Below are 14236 nucleotides of genomic sequence, written 5' to 3'. Positions count from 1 at the left end.
CGAATGAGAGAAAGCAAAGAGTCACCAGACTCTAAACTAACACACCAACAGATCCAACAGCCTGCATCCAAGATCCGAGTGAGGCATCCACGTGGCAGCCATCGGAGCATCCCTCTAAGTTATTGGGCCAAAACCAATCATGGGTCACCAATAAACACTTGGGCCTCTGAATTAAATTGGCCCAACCAACTTAATCAAGCCCAATCACAATTAGAGTCCACCATACTTCACATACTCCACCTTGGACTAAATTGGGTAAATAGAGGAGAGCCACGGTCATGTGTTGCTTTCATCATAGCCTACAAGGCCCTCTCAAGACACCAAAGAGTTTTAAAGCTCATTAGTCAAGAGATAAGGCCAGGTTGCCTAATAAGACACCAGATGACAAGCCAATTAGTCTTATAGGACTTTTACTGCCTTGTGATTTCAGCTAAGCCAAGACTTAATGAATCATCAAGGTCTTTCCCCCGGGACATGCATATGCACATGCTAACCACAATCAAAATGCAGCCTTTTAATGCAAGAAAGCAGTTTCTCCACAGGTAAGCACTTAGTGCCCATGTCTGCAGGGTTTTTATCAGTATGCACTTTATGCAACAAAACCTCACATTTTTCAACAACATCTCTAATGAAGTGGAACCTAACATCTATATGTTTAGTTCTATCATGAAAAACAGGATTTTTGCACAATTGGATAGCAGACTGGCTATCAGAATAAACAACAGGAGTATTATGCAAGAATTTGAGTTCAGAAAGAACTCCCTTTAACCAAATAGCCTCCTTCATAGCCTCTGTGATGGCTATATATTCTGACTCAGTAGTGGAGAGGGCAACTATGTGCTGCAATTGTGATTTCCAACTAATACAAGACCTACACACAGTAAACACATAAGAAGTAGTGGACTTTCTCTTGTCCTTGTCATTAGCATAGTTAGAATCAACAAAACCACATAGCTCAACACCATCATCACACTTAGAAAAACACAGACCATACTTGGAAGTATGTTTCAAATACCTAAGCAACCATTTAAGAGCCTCCCAATGCACAGGTCCTGGATTAGACATGTATCTACTTAAGCAAGAAACAGCATAGGCAATATCAGGCCTAGTACTAACCATGAGATACATAACAGAGCCTATAGCATTAGAATAAGGGACCTTCTTCATAGCTTTCACATCAGACTCAGACTTAGGACACAAGTCCTTACTTAGCAAGAAATGAGCAGCTAGAGGAACAGAAGCAGTTTTAGCACCAAGCATATTAAACTTTTCAAGAATTTTTTGCACATAAGGCTCCTGATGAAGAATCAGAGATGAGGACTTCCTATCCCTTAGGATATTGATCCCCAAAATCTTTTTGGCATCACCAAGGTCTTTCATGTCAAAATTATCACAGAGAGCAGATTGCACATGTTTAACAGACTTTATGCAAGGACCCATAATAAGCATATCATCCACATACAGCAGCAAGAACACAGGCACTTTATCAAGATCTTTCACATACAAACAAGCATCAAATGAGCTCCTAACAAAGCCTAACTTCTGCATGCAAGTATTGAACTTAATATTCCACTGCCTTGGAGATTGTTTAAGACCATACAAAGCTTTCTTAAGTAAACACACATGATTGGGAAAGTTTGGATCCACAAAACCATCTGGTTGTTTCATGTAAATGGGTTTATCCAAGTCACCATGAAGAAAAGCAGTTTTGACATCCATTTGCTTTAATTCCCAATTAAAATGAGCACATAAGGCAAGCATCACTCTTACAGTAGTAAACTTAACCACAGGAGCAAAAATTTCTGTATAGTCTACCCCCTCTTGCTGTGTAAAACCCTTTGCAACCAACCTAGCCTTGTACCTCAACCCCTCAATCTCATCTTTCAACTTAAATAGCCACCTGCAGTCAACCACAGAGGCACCAGGGGGCAGAGGCACAAGAATCCAGGTTTTATTAACATACAAGGAGTGGATTTCATCTGTCATAGCTTTGAACCACATGTCCCAAAACATGGACTTCTGAGCCTGCTTATAAGATTGGGGCTCATTTCCATCAGACTCAAAAACATTAAAAGCGAGATTAACCAAGTTAACAAGGCCTAAATACCTAACAGGGGGATTAGGATTCCTTCTGACTCTATCTCTAGACAGGAGGTAATCCTTCAAATCTGGACCAGGATTAGGAACATGTTCAGGCTCAACAACTTGGTCATCATGAAGAGACATTTTGGGGTTCAGGGTCAAGCTGAGGCTCAAGCTCAGGTTCTGGTTCAGGGTCAGGGGCTATAGGATTTGTATTCCAGAAGTGCTCCACCTCACTTGGAGCATCATTAGATGGCTCCACCTCAGTGAGAGTGTCAGTGGACTCCACCTCACTAAGAGGCTCATTGTCAGCACTTATAGGAGAGGTATCAGGGTCAGGCTTAAGACAGGGGAACTCATCCTCATTAAAGACCACATCCCTACTTATTATGACCCTAAAACCAAGTTCACTTCTATTCCAAATCCTATAACCCTTAACACCTTCTGGATATCCAAGAAATACCCTTTTCTTGGATCTGGGATCCAGCTTATCAGTTTTAGAGTGAATGAAAGCACTACATCCAAAAACTTTTAAATGGGATAAAGAGATTGAATATAGACTCAGGACATTTACCCTTTAAAGGGACTGAGGGGGACCTATTCACCAGGTATGCTGAAGTCAGAAGGGCTTCACCCCAAAATTTTTTAGAAAGACCACTTTTAGACAAAAGACACCTAACTTTTTCCAAAAGGGTTCTGTTCATCCTTTCAGCAACTCCATTTTGCTGAGGGGTATAAGGAGTGGTCTTGTGTTTTTTAATTCCAAACTTGGAGCACAAAGCATCCATTTGGGAATTGCAAAACTCAATACCATTATCTGTCCTAATGACTTTAATGGTTTTTCCAGTTTGATTTTCAACAAGAATTTTCCAAGTCAAAATTTTTTCAAAGACTTCAGACTTATTTTTCATTAAAAAACACCAAACTTTCCTGGAGAAATCATCAATTATGGACAGAAAATATACAGACCCTGAATGAGAAGAAACAGAGGCTGGTCCCCACACATCCATGTGGAGATACTCAAGAATACTCTGACTGACATTGTCAGTCATAGGAGTGGGGAAGGTAACTCTGTGTTGTTTGCCCAACACACAAGTGTCACAAAAGGGGAGATTATTTTGAAAATCATTTTCAGATAACAACTCATTTTTCTTCAAAAAATATTAAGACCCTTTTCACTCATATGACCAAGTCTATTATGCCACAACATGGCCTTATTAACCCTAACCACATTAGCAAGATTACTCACACAGGTCACAGATTGAGCAAAACACACATAGAGATTACACTTCTTCTCAGCTTTAAACAAACACATAGCACCCTTACAGATTTTCATAACACCCTGCCCCCACTTACCCTCAAAACCTTCTTGTTCTAAACATGTACATGAGAGCAGGTTGTAACACAAATCAGACACATATCTCACATTCTTCAAATTAAGCACATAGCCATTACTGAATTTCAAACACACTGTACCAATGCCAAGAATCTGACACTTTTTGTCATTTGCCATAGAAACAAAGGTATTTTCCACAGGTTTGAAATCAGAAAACACATTTTTGAAAGGAGAGATATGATAGGTGCATCCAGAATCAATTAGCCAGTCATTGATGGAAAAAGAACAGCCAAGAGTAGAGTTAACAGAAAGAATATCATGAGTCATGAAGCAAACACCTTCAGAATCACTATCCTTAGCTAGGTTAGCCATGGAATCCAGTTGATTATTATTATTTTTCTGCTTTTTAGGATTAGGGCACTCCTTTTTATAGTGACCAACCTCACCACAGTTAAAACATTTTCTATTAGCCTTAGGATTCCTGCTCTTAGACCTAGACCTACTCTTGCCCTTCTTTTTACCATTCCCATTAGAGTTACTGTCCTCATTACCCCCTCTATTTTTAGATCTGCCCCTAACATTTAAAGCCTTTGACTGAGCAGTTTTAAAAGCTTGATTTTCCTTAAGCTCAATTTCTTTGGATTTTAAAGAACTAATGATTAAATCAAGGGGGGCAGAATCCCTACCATACTTAATGGCAGCTTTAACATCATTATAAGAATCAGGGATAGCATTCATTAGGGCAATGCTAGTATACTCATCAATGGTTTTGTCACCAGACCTTTTAATGTCTTGAACAAGCTTTTGAAAAATGTCAATATTATCCTCAATGTCCTTTGAAAGATCAAGTTTAAACTTAAAGAGTTTTTCCAGCAAATACATTCTTGATGACATTGAGGTTTCAGTATACAGAGTATCTAGCTTTTCCCACAGCTCAGAGGCAGACTCAATGGTACCAAATTTTCTGATCACAGAGTCAGAAAGGTTGAGTATAATAATAGACCTAGCTAATTCATTCATTTTTGCAGCCTTATCTGCAGACTCAGTGTCAGGGACTAATCCCTCAACAGATTTGAAAACCTTATGTTGAATTAAGACACACTTCATTTTTTGTTTCCAAATCACAAAATCATTTTTCCCATTAAAGGGGACAATGCCAACTGGCTGGGACATTTTGAGAAAGATTTTAACACACACAAAAGTACCAGTAACCCAGAGAGCACAGCAAGCAACCCTGCTTTCACAGAGAGTGGTCTTAAACACACAACAGTCAAGTAGACCACTTAAAACAGATATGCAGGGGTTTCTCATGCAAGAAACACAGAAGCACTTATACAGCAAAGGCACACACGCACAGGAGTCACCTCAAAGTGATCTCAGACTCAAGATTCAAGTCCAGAAGGAGTTCCTCCCTATCTGTCACGTGTACCCCGGCAAGAGGATTTCCCAGTTCACAATCACCCAATGTATGGGGGCGCAGGGGGTCACTCAAGGCGGTTAAGGCACAGGGTGGATAGGTAATTCACTCAAGGACACAGATTCAAGCTCTGGGATACACACTTTGAGATTAAAGAGACACTCAAAGAAAATAGCAACGGAAGCAAGAAAGTTGTAAAGAGCAACTTGAACATGCAAAACAAGTAGGAGAACAGAGAGCCTAAGCCACGGCCAGTGGCAACTACCAGCAACAACTGCCCACCCCTAAAACTAGAAAGCTATAAAAGTTTTAGAGATTCAGCCAATTTACCTGAGCGGAAACCCTTCGTTAAGGAGAATCCGACTTACCTCAGAGCCTGTACCGGAGGCCGAGCCTTACTCTGACGAGCCCACCTCCTTATTTTGCGACCCGGCGCGCCCAAGTGATCCCCCCGTGGCTCTGATACCACTGTAGGGATCAGATCACTCGGGATTCGCTAATTACCGGGACCTCTTTATTGATAGATCTCTGAGATGGCTAGTCTCAGAAATTACAAGCCAAGTACAACAATAGCTACAAGATAGTAAGATTACGAAATACACTAAGTACAAAGAGTACAAATCAGGAACCCTAGCTACTAGCCAAGCCTTCAACCAGGCTGGACTCCACAAGCTCTATCCGATTATACACCTGCACACTAAGTAGAAGTATTAGTAATCAAACGCAAGATCCTTGTGGATCTAAACTGAAAATAGCAACGATGTTCAGAAGATTTAGGATATGGCTCAGGTCGCACACACACGACTTCACAGGGCCAAGGACCTCCTCAATCTTCACCAACTAGTCTCAAGGGAGCACCCCGAAGTAAACAAACCCTAACCCTAGGGATACTCCGACTGCTACTACACAGGAGACCACCTGAGTCACACAGAACTCACAACAACCACAGGGCTCTTCTCTACAACACAAGAACTCTCAAGGAAACCTCCAATCTCTCAAGAATCCAACGAAGAGGTTGGACAAACCCTAGATCTGAGAAGGAATGCTCAAAGACTCACACACTCAGAAACTAAACTGATGATTCTCTTTAGAACCGAGAACCAACGAGGTAAACAGAAGATCGGAGAAGATGGCCGGCGTTCAGTGCCGGAATCCAAAGAGAGAGAAGAGAGAGAAGCAGCTCACAAGAGAGAGAGAGAGAGTCTGGTATCGAATGAGAGAAAGCAAAGAGTCACCAGACTCTAAACTAACACACCAACAGATCCAACGGCCTGCATCCAAGATCCGAGTGAGGCATCCACGGCGCATCCAAATGAGTAGTACTCAACTTGTACTCTATGGTCCAAGATTCCTCGACTTGGTATTCCTTCATCAACTAGATGACACTTTCATCGTCCCATGTTTATGAATAACTGAGGCAGTCCCTCAAAGCAGCCAACTTCCCATTTAGACGGCCACCAGCGGCGGATCTAGGTGGGGTCGAGTGGGGTCGGCTGACCCCACCACCCTGCCCGGAGTGCCGCTGGAAAGCTCCTTTCTTCGAGCTCCGACCCTACGGCGTTCACGTCTCTGCCCTCACCTGATGAGACTGAGCAGAGAGAAAGAAACAAGGTGAAGTGGGACAAAGTCCAAAATGCGGAGGCGGCATCAATGGCGGAGGCATCAGTTTTTTTTGGCTGCAGAGAGAGAAAGAAATTGTGGGTGAGGAGAGAGAAAGAAGTTGTCATTATTGGTTTTTCTTCCCAATATTTACCTAGGAACCTAGAATTAAATGACATCATTTGTTAAATTTAATAAAAGATTATATATCTTAAAGATTATATATCTTAAATAATGTATTTTAATTGTTAAATGGCCTTTGAATTTTTTGTTTCTTTATTTGTATTAGTTCTCAGAATTCCATTAAACATATCACTAAATAAATTTATCTAAACAAACACATATTTATATGAAGTAAATATTTCTTAATTTCTTCTAATTTCAGTTTTATAATTTAAATTTCAAAATCATGCAATGTGACAACCAATTATTCGACGTCACGCGAGCTAGGATGGGTGGGGTTTTAATTTCGAAATGGCTGGACTCGAGCAGATTGAGCCATGGTTTGCAAACGCACTTGCTGATTGCAACACTTCGAAGAGGGAGGCGTGAGAGGATGTTAGTGGTGATCTTGATGGTTGATTTGTGAAGAAATCTTACTCCATTAATGGAGACAGAGTTTCTGATGTTCAAACACGCTGAAGTAAAAGAAAATAAGGTGACAAACAAACTTATGTGTTTTTCTATATTTTTCCATTTATTTGTCTTCTACATTTTCTATTTTATGGTGAAATATGTTTTTTTTTAAAATATTGTTATTTACAGCATTTTATATTGCAGATTTTGATTATAATATAAAATAGGGTATTCTATATATTCACTTCTAGTCAAATTGAAAATGTAGTTTATTATAAAAAAAATAAATATTACTATCACTTATCTAGTCAAAATTGAAATTGATGACTACCATAATATGATGATTATATGATGAAACTATTATAATAGGCACTAAGTTGAATGCTATAATTTTTCGTATTTTAATCAAGGAACGAGATTATATTCCGCAAATAATTTTGGTGCTCAAATTCATGAATATTAAGCACATAATTGTCCATTTATGGAGTAGTACTTACTACATGCATAAGGAAATCTAAAAAATGAAGATTATATTTTTGTGGAGCAAAACTCCACTCTATATTCTATATGGTCTTAAATTTACAACATCACTTAGAAAGTTCAACATAACATGCAAATAAATGTTAAGTAAACGACAATACTGTTGAAGCCCAACCTTGTTATCTTCTTCTATGGCTTCTCATCTTTTTCCTGTAAAATCTATAGATCCATTCCACCAACCATTTAGGCCTTGCAAACCCAAGAATCACACAACCTACAATCGCACCGATTACGAATCCACATCCATTCCCGGAAACAACAGCCTGCCAACAGAATCCTTCTAGAATACCATAATCATGATCATCTTCTTCCAACATCACTGGAGGCGAAGGCCCTTCACATTGTCGTGATAATGGAAATCCACACAGTCGAGAATTCCCAACATATGATGTGTTTTCGAATGTGGAAAACTGGCCATTGGATTGAGGTATCATCCCCGAAAGATTATTCATGGAAAGGTTCATCACCGAAAGAAATGTGAGCTTTGTTAACTCTGTTGGAATTTTCCCTTCCAATCGGTTTGAAGACAGGTCCAAAGACTCGAGTTCTGTCACGTTTCCTAAAGATGCAGGTATATTTCCCGTAAGGCAATTGTGAGACAGATTCAAATATATCAAGGAATTCAAATTTCCAATGGAGTGTGGGATACTGCCTGAAAATCTGTTGGATGACATGTCGATGGTTGTGAAAGTTGTCAGAATTTTCGTATATTCTAGATCACAACCTTTCATTGTCAATATGAATGACTTTGTATAAATTGGAATCTGATCTTGTTCTCCTCGATGAATCTCTCTTACATTCATCATCACCTTGAAATCCTAATATATCCGTGTGGCAGATTGCCAACGAATGCATTATGAGATATATCAAAAACTTGCAGCTTAGGGAATGGGAGCGAGAGAAGAAATGTTACCGGCTTACCGCTGAAGTTGTTGAATGCCAATATGTGGACTCGAAGATAAGTGAGATTTCCCATCCAAACCGGAAAAGTGTCTTGTATTCTGTTGTTTCCAAAATTAAGAAGCTGCAGACTTTGACAATTGGAAAGGGAATGGGATAATGATCCTTCCAACTCATTAATATTTAAGTAGAGTGACTGATGACTACAACGTATCGAAAATGTAGTTGGGATGGATCCTGGGAGTTGATTGTTGGATAAATCCAAAATCACCAAATTCCTCAAATTTCCAATTGCAGCAGGAATTTTCCCTCTGATGCTGCAGTAAGATGCTGAAAAGCTGAGAAGTGAAGTAGACAAGTTTCCAAAGGAAGACAGAAGGGTACTATTCATCATCGGATTGTTAGTAATATGCAAGACATTCAAATTTGGGCAGTTTGTAAAAGAAGAGAGAAATCTCAATCCAGTCAGATGTAGACTAAGGAATCGCAGCTGTCTTAGATTACCCAAGTCGGGTATGGTACCAACAAATGAGTTACTGCTCATATGAATAAAACCAAGCTGGGAAGTGTTGGTGATTTGAAGCGTTGGTGATTGAGGTTGGAATTTCGCCTGTGAATGTGAGTCTGTTATAATATAAATCAAGAACTCTGACAATTTTGACTTAACACAAAACTAAGTGTGATCAAGATAGATATAAGTTGTTCCTCGATCGCACCTGTTAAGTTGTTGTTGCTAAGACGTAACACTTGAGGTTGAGTAAATTATCCAAATTTTTGGGTATGCTTCCGGACAGTTCATTGCCATCGATGTATATGAATTTCAAACGCGTAACGTTGAAGTTAGAAGATGGAATATTTCCTATCAAAATATGGGAAAATGAAGTTAAGTAGAATAGTTAAATCAATGTGAAAGTTCCATTTCATTAATTATAAACAGATTAGTATAGTTACCTTGGAGATCATTATCATCTATAGATAGAAGTGTAAGCATGGTAAGATTCCCAACTTCGGTTGGTATGTTGCCATTGAACATATTTGTCGACAAGCTCAACTCCTCCATCTTGCTGCACTTGTGTATACTCCTTGGAATTTTTCCAGATATTTGATTCGTTATGAGAGTTAATGTCTTCAGTTTCGGAGTGTTATTGCATATATCTCTTGGGAGAGTGCCCGATAGGTTGTTAAACCTCAGATCAATATATTCCAATACCGACATGTTTGTAAGGATACCTCTCGGTATTTCTCCACTGAAGTTGTTGCATGTCGCGTTTACTATCTTCAAATGGCGTAGTTTAGATAGCTCAGCTGGTAAGACGCCTGTGAAATTGTTGGAGCTGACGTCCAAGGACTGGAGAAAGGTTAGGTTTCCGAGATGTGGAGAGAGGCTTCCATGGAGGCCGAAGTTGGACAGATCGAGGGCTGTGACTCTTTGGTGTTTGATGCCACACGAGGCGCCGGCCCAGTCACAGATGGAAGTGTTGGTGAGCCATTTCTTGCTCAACGCGCCACGTGTGTCGACAGTTATGGCTTTTTTGAACGTGAGAAGAGCATCTCGATCGGTGGTGAGATCGGTTAGTTGTGCAGATGAGGTGAGCATGAAGAAGATGTTTAATGTAATTAGAAGCATGAGTTCCAAAGGCAACAAGAAAGAGGTGGCCATGAAAATGCTACTAAATTTCTATTTTGATGAGGTTGTTGGTATAATGAATAGAGGCATGGGGGTATTAATTATGTATATATATATTTCCATCCCTTTAATAATTTGAATCTCATAAAAGTAGATGGTGTACGTGAGCATGTGTTTTCTGCCATGTTTTTCACATCAGCAAAACTAGAAGGGAAAAAAACACGTATAATGCGTGTGAGACCGTGGGTTGATAATTGCAACCTTTTTGACTAATAATAGTTATTATATGAAAAACTTACTTAATGTAGGACATGGGAAATACTATACGGAGTACTTAGTAGTTTACAGTGGCGGATCCAGAACCCAACTAAGGAGGGAGCGGAATTAAATATTAAAAAATTAATATAATTGTTAAAAATAAACTTAAATAATATATTAATTAAAAATAAAAAATAAAAAAAGTAATGCTACATTAGATAACAAATATTTAAACTCCATAAATATTTTATTTTGATATACAAGTAATAAGATGCAATAAAAATTACATAAAATAAGTACTTTATACTAGTAATACATATAGTAAAATGTAGTATCAGTACTATTTTTGAAAAAATATTTAACAAAAAAATGAATAGTATAACAAAATAATATGTGTAAACTAATAAAAATACAGATTCATAAAGTATTTCAATGGTTTGATAATTCATAAAAATATTAGTCTACATTTGCGTTTTATCGTCATCTTGTCGTATTTGTGTAGAAGGTTTCTTTATTGTGTGGTCTATGTGTCCGGGTATACTAGGCATGCATGATATCTCAACCCCAGCATGTGTATATATTGTGGGTTGTTGCCTATATTCTCATTTTAGTTCATAATATTAATCTCCATTTTTCAACAGGTTCGTATAAACACATCAAATCACATTGTTATTGCGTTTGTTCATGTTTGTGTTGAAGGATTTCTTATCGTGTCATGTGTGTGTTATCATTTATCTTGTTGTGTTGTTATCCTATCGCGCTAGTACTTTATCTTGTTCGTGTTTGTGTTACTCAATGATGTATTGTTCTCATTGATTCTAGGCTTCTAGCTATAGTAATCGTTGTTGGTGTTCGTGTTTTTATCTAAATCCACCTTGTTTTATCAATAATTAATTTTGCAGAGTGAACTTTAAATTTAGTATGTAAGTAAGCAAAAAATGGCACGAAGTTATAAATTGCTTGCGTTTTAATATGCAATGGATAAAACAAGGAAGATAGAGGGAAAATGTGATGGAAATAGTATTAATGGATTATGGAGTTCATATTTTAAATAATGTGTATAGTTAGTACTCCCTACGTGACTATGTCCGACAAAAGATGTCACACTTGTGGGACGACACAAAATTTTAGGAGATTTTGTTTTGTGTGTTAGGTGGAAATAGAATAAATAATATTTAATCATCGTGAGAGAGTACTTTTTCTAAAAATGTAGATGTGACATCTTTAGTGGGAATAACTAAAAAGGAAAGTGAGACATCTTTTATGAGATCGGAGTATTTTTTTTAAAACATTTTATATTTAGAATTGATAATTTTGGTGGACAGCTCATAATGTTAAAATTAATCGATTATTGTGGATGGATGTAGTATATATTTATCCCCAACACAATATATAAAAAAATGGAAAATAATAAAATAACTCCTTATTTTCCAATAAATTGATCATTTTAAATTAAATGGCATTGCTTTCGAAATTTAAATTGAACAAGGGAAAAATAACCTTCAAATTTCCAATTGATTAGCCCCAATTCCCAGCTCTGCCTCTTCTTCTTCATTGCGAGTGATTGAGTCCAAATCTGAGTCCATTAATGGAGCGTGATTTCTTCGGAGATCTACCGTCAGAAATCACCACCACCATCCTCTCACGCCTGCCCATCCGAATCCTCGCAATCAGCAAGTCCGTTTGCAAACCATGGCTCAATCTAATCGATTCCGACGATTTCCACAAATCCGAAATCAAAACCCCTCCCGCCCTAGCTCTCCTGACGCCGAATGTGATGAGGGACTCAACTCAGTGCACGATTTTCGAAATTGAAGACGAAGACGAAGCCAATGCGGAGAAGAGCGGTGATCTTCACTACATTCCGCTCATGGATTTCGAGTTCCCTCACCAAAACCTAGGATTTATGGACTGTATCAGTGCTGGTGGATTGCTTCTCTGGTACTCACTATCAACAAAAGGCATTCCTCTTTACATATGCAATCCGATCACTCGTGAATATGCCGAGCTCTGTTGGCCTGAGGAATACAACAAAGATCACGTGTTCCGTTTTGGATTCGGTGTGAGCAAAATAAGTGGTCAATATAAGGTGGTCGGTGTGAATACGTTCCCCGAATCCATTGCTAGTCATCACTTATACACCCTCGGAACAGGAACATGGAGGCGTGTTGAAGCCGGTGCTGCTTCTAGTTTCATGTTTCGCGGTCCAAGCATTGAATGTAATGGCAACCTCCACGGGATAGTATTTGATTTGAGTTATTACATGTGGATTTGTGGTTTTGATGTTGAAACGGAATGTTTTAGAGTCTTCTCTCTTCCACCTGGGGAATATCGAGATGTAGATTGGGATTTGTCTGTTTTGAGGGACTGCATGTGTTATTCTTACACACACGACAATGAATTTGTCATCTGGATGATGAAGGAATACCAAGTCGAGGATTCTTGGACCATAGAGTACAAGATGAATGCTTTTTATATTGGTTATAGATGTGTTCATCCAATTAAACATTTTAAAGATGGTGACATTTTGATGTTGGTGAGCGAGACTGGTCTCATCTTCTACTACAACAAGACAAGAACTTTTGAAGGAGCCGGCGATGCGGGTTACCATAACTACTTGATTTTCACTCCTAGTTTTTTCTCACTCAAGAATTTTGGATTTGAGAATGTGATCTCGTCTCAGTTCATAATTTTAGTCCACATTTGTGTGTTCGCGTGTAAGGTTTCTCTGTGCTTTAGTTTTTGGGTTCTAAGGTTTCTTTGTCATCTACTGTTTGGTTTTTTCCTACAATGGAAACAACACTATATCTAATTTTTCTTCTCTCTTACTTTAGTCTCTCTTTGTTAACTCACAAAACAACACTGCATAAAATCTAGTGTTTGGTTTTTTCCGGATCATGCGAACCTGACCCACACTTGTATATATATTTTGGGCTGTTGTCTATAATCTCATTGTACTAGTTCATAAGCCTGATCTAAATGAAAATGAAGAATGAAGATATGAAGAAAAGAAGAGAAAAATGAAGCTTCATAAAGGCTATTGAAAAGATGGTTTCGAATTCCAGCTTCTTGTGAGAGAGAATTTTGTATAGCTGAGTTCACCAGCAACAAAGGTTCAGGTGAATATTAAATTTTAGTAATAATTTTAGATTGAAAAATTAAATAATTTCATGTTCTTAAATACTTCTTTTATCCCATTAAAAATGAAACGTTTTCCTTTTTGGGTTGTCACAATGGAAACAACACCATCTCTAATTTTCTTCTCTCTTACTTTAGTCTCTCTTTGTTAACTCACAAAACAATATTGCATAAAATCTCTTACCAGAAACCAAATGTTTCATATTTATTAGGACGAAGGGAGTATCTTATATGTAGTTTGGAAAGGTAGTAAATAAAATATTTAAATTGAGTAAACACTTATGTATGGAATGTGAAATAAGGTTACTATCAATGTGAAACAATGAAAGGCTTGTCCCAGTAACATGGGTAATGTATCCTATTCCAGAAAAATGTTGTACTCTTGATTTTGATTGGAACCTCAATGTTGATTATCAATGAAAGGCTCTTCAATTTTGATTGGAGTCCAGAGAGTCTGTTCCTCGGCGGCGGACCGCTGCATTGATCCGCCCACTGGGCGCCGGCGGTCGCCGCACACATCCCCGGCGGTCGCCGGTCGCCGTCTGACTCCAGATTTCCAAACTTGGCATTTTGGCTCCCTTTTTCGGCTCAATTATGCACATTTCTCACAAAACATGTCAAAATACCAAAATACACAAAATATGCAAATAATGGACGTGTAGAGTGACTTTGACATTAAAAATGGACCAAATAATGGCCTTAAAATAGTGCAAAAACCGAGCGTATCATGGGTTGAGGGTTTTGAAAAGCAGGAAAAGATTGT

General features: G+C 38.4%; 1 protein-coding gene and 1 pseudogene across 1 annotated transcript; one reads left to right on the top strand and one right to left on the bottom strand.

Moving 5' to 3' along the window:
* Positions 1–3235: 3235 nt before the first annotated feature.
* Positions 3236–10110, bottom strand: LOC125206672 (uncharacterized; annotated as a pseudogene).
* Positions 10111–11842: 1732 nt separating this feature from the next.
* On the top strand, positions 11843–13163 carry LOC148923679 (F-box protein CPR1-like). The gene has a single exon (XM_089062097.1). The coding sequence runs from the start codon at positions 11924–11926 to the stop codon at positions 13145–13147; it is 1224 nt and encodes a 407-aa protein (XP_088918223.1). The 5' UTR covers positions 11843–11923; the 3' UTR covers positions 13148–13163.
* The last annotated feature ends 1073 nt before the right edge of the window (positions 13164–14236 follow it).

Source organism: Salvia hispanica, chromosome 6, assembly GCF_029641045.1.
Source record: "Salvia hispanica isolate PSC_SH4W2 chromosome 6, Shi_PSC_v1, whole genome shotgun sequence".
NCBI classification, from domain to species: Eukaryota; Viridiplantae; Streptophyta; class Magnoliopsida; order Lamiales; family Lamiaceae; genus Salvia; species Salvia hispanica.
The sequence above is the reverse complement of the archived record's forward strand: the minus strand, read 5'-3'. Positions and strand labels throughout refer to the sequence as shown.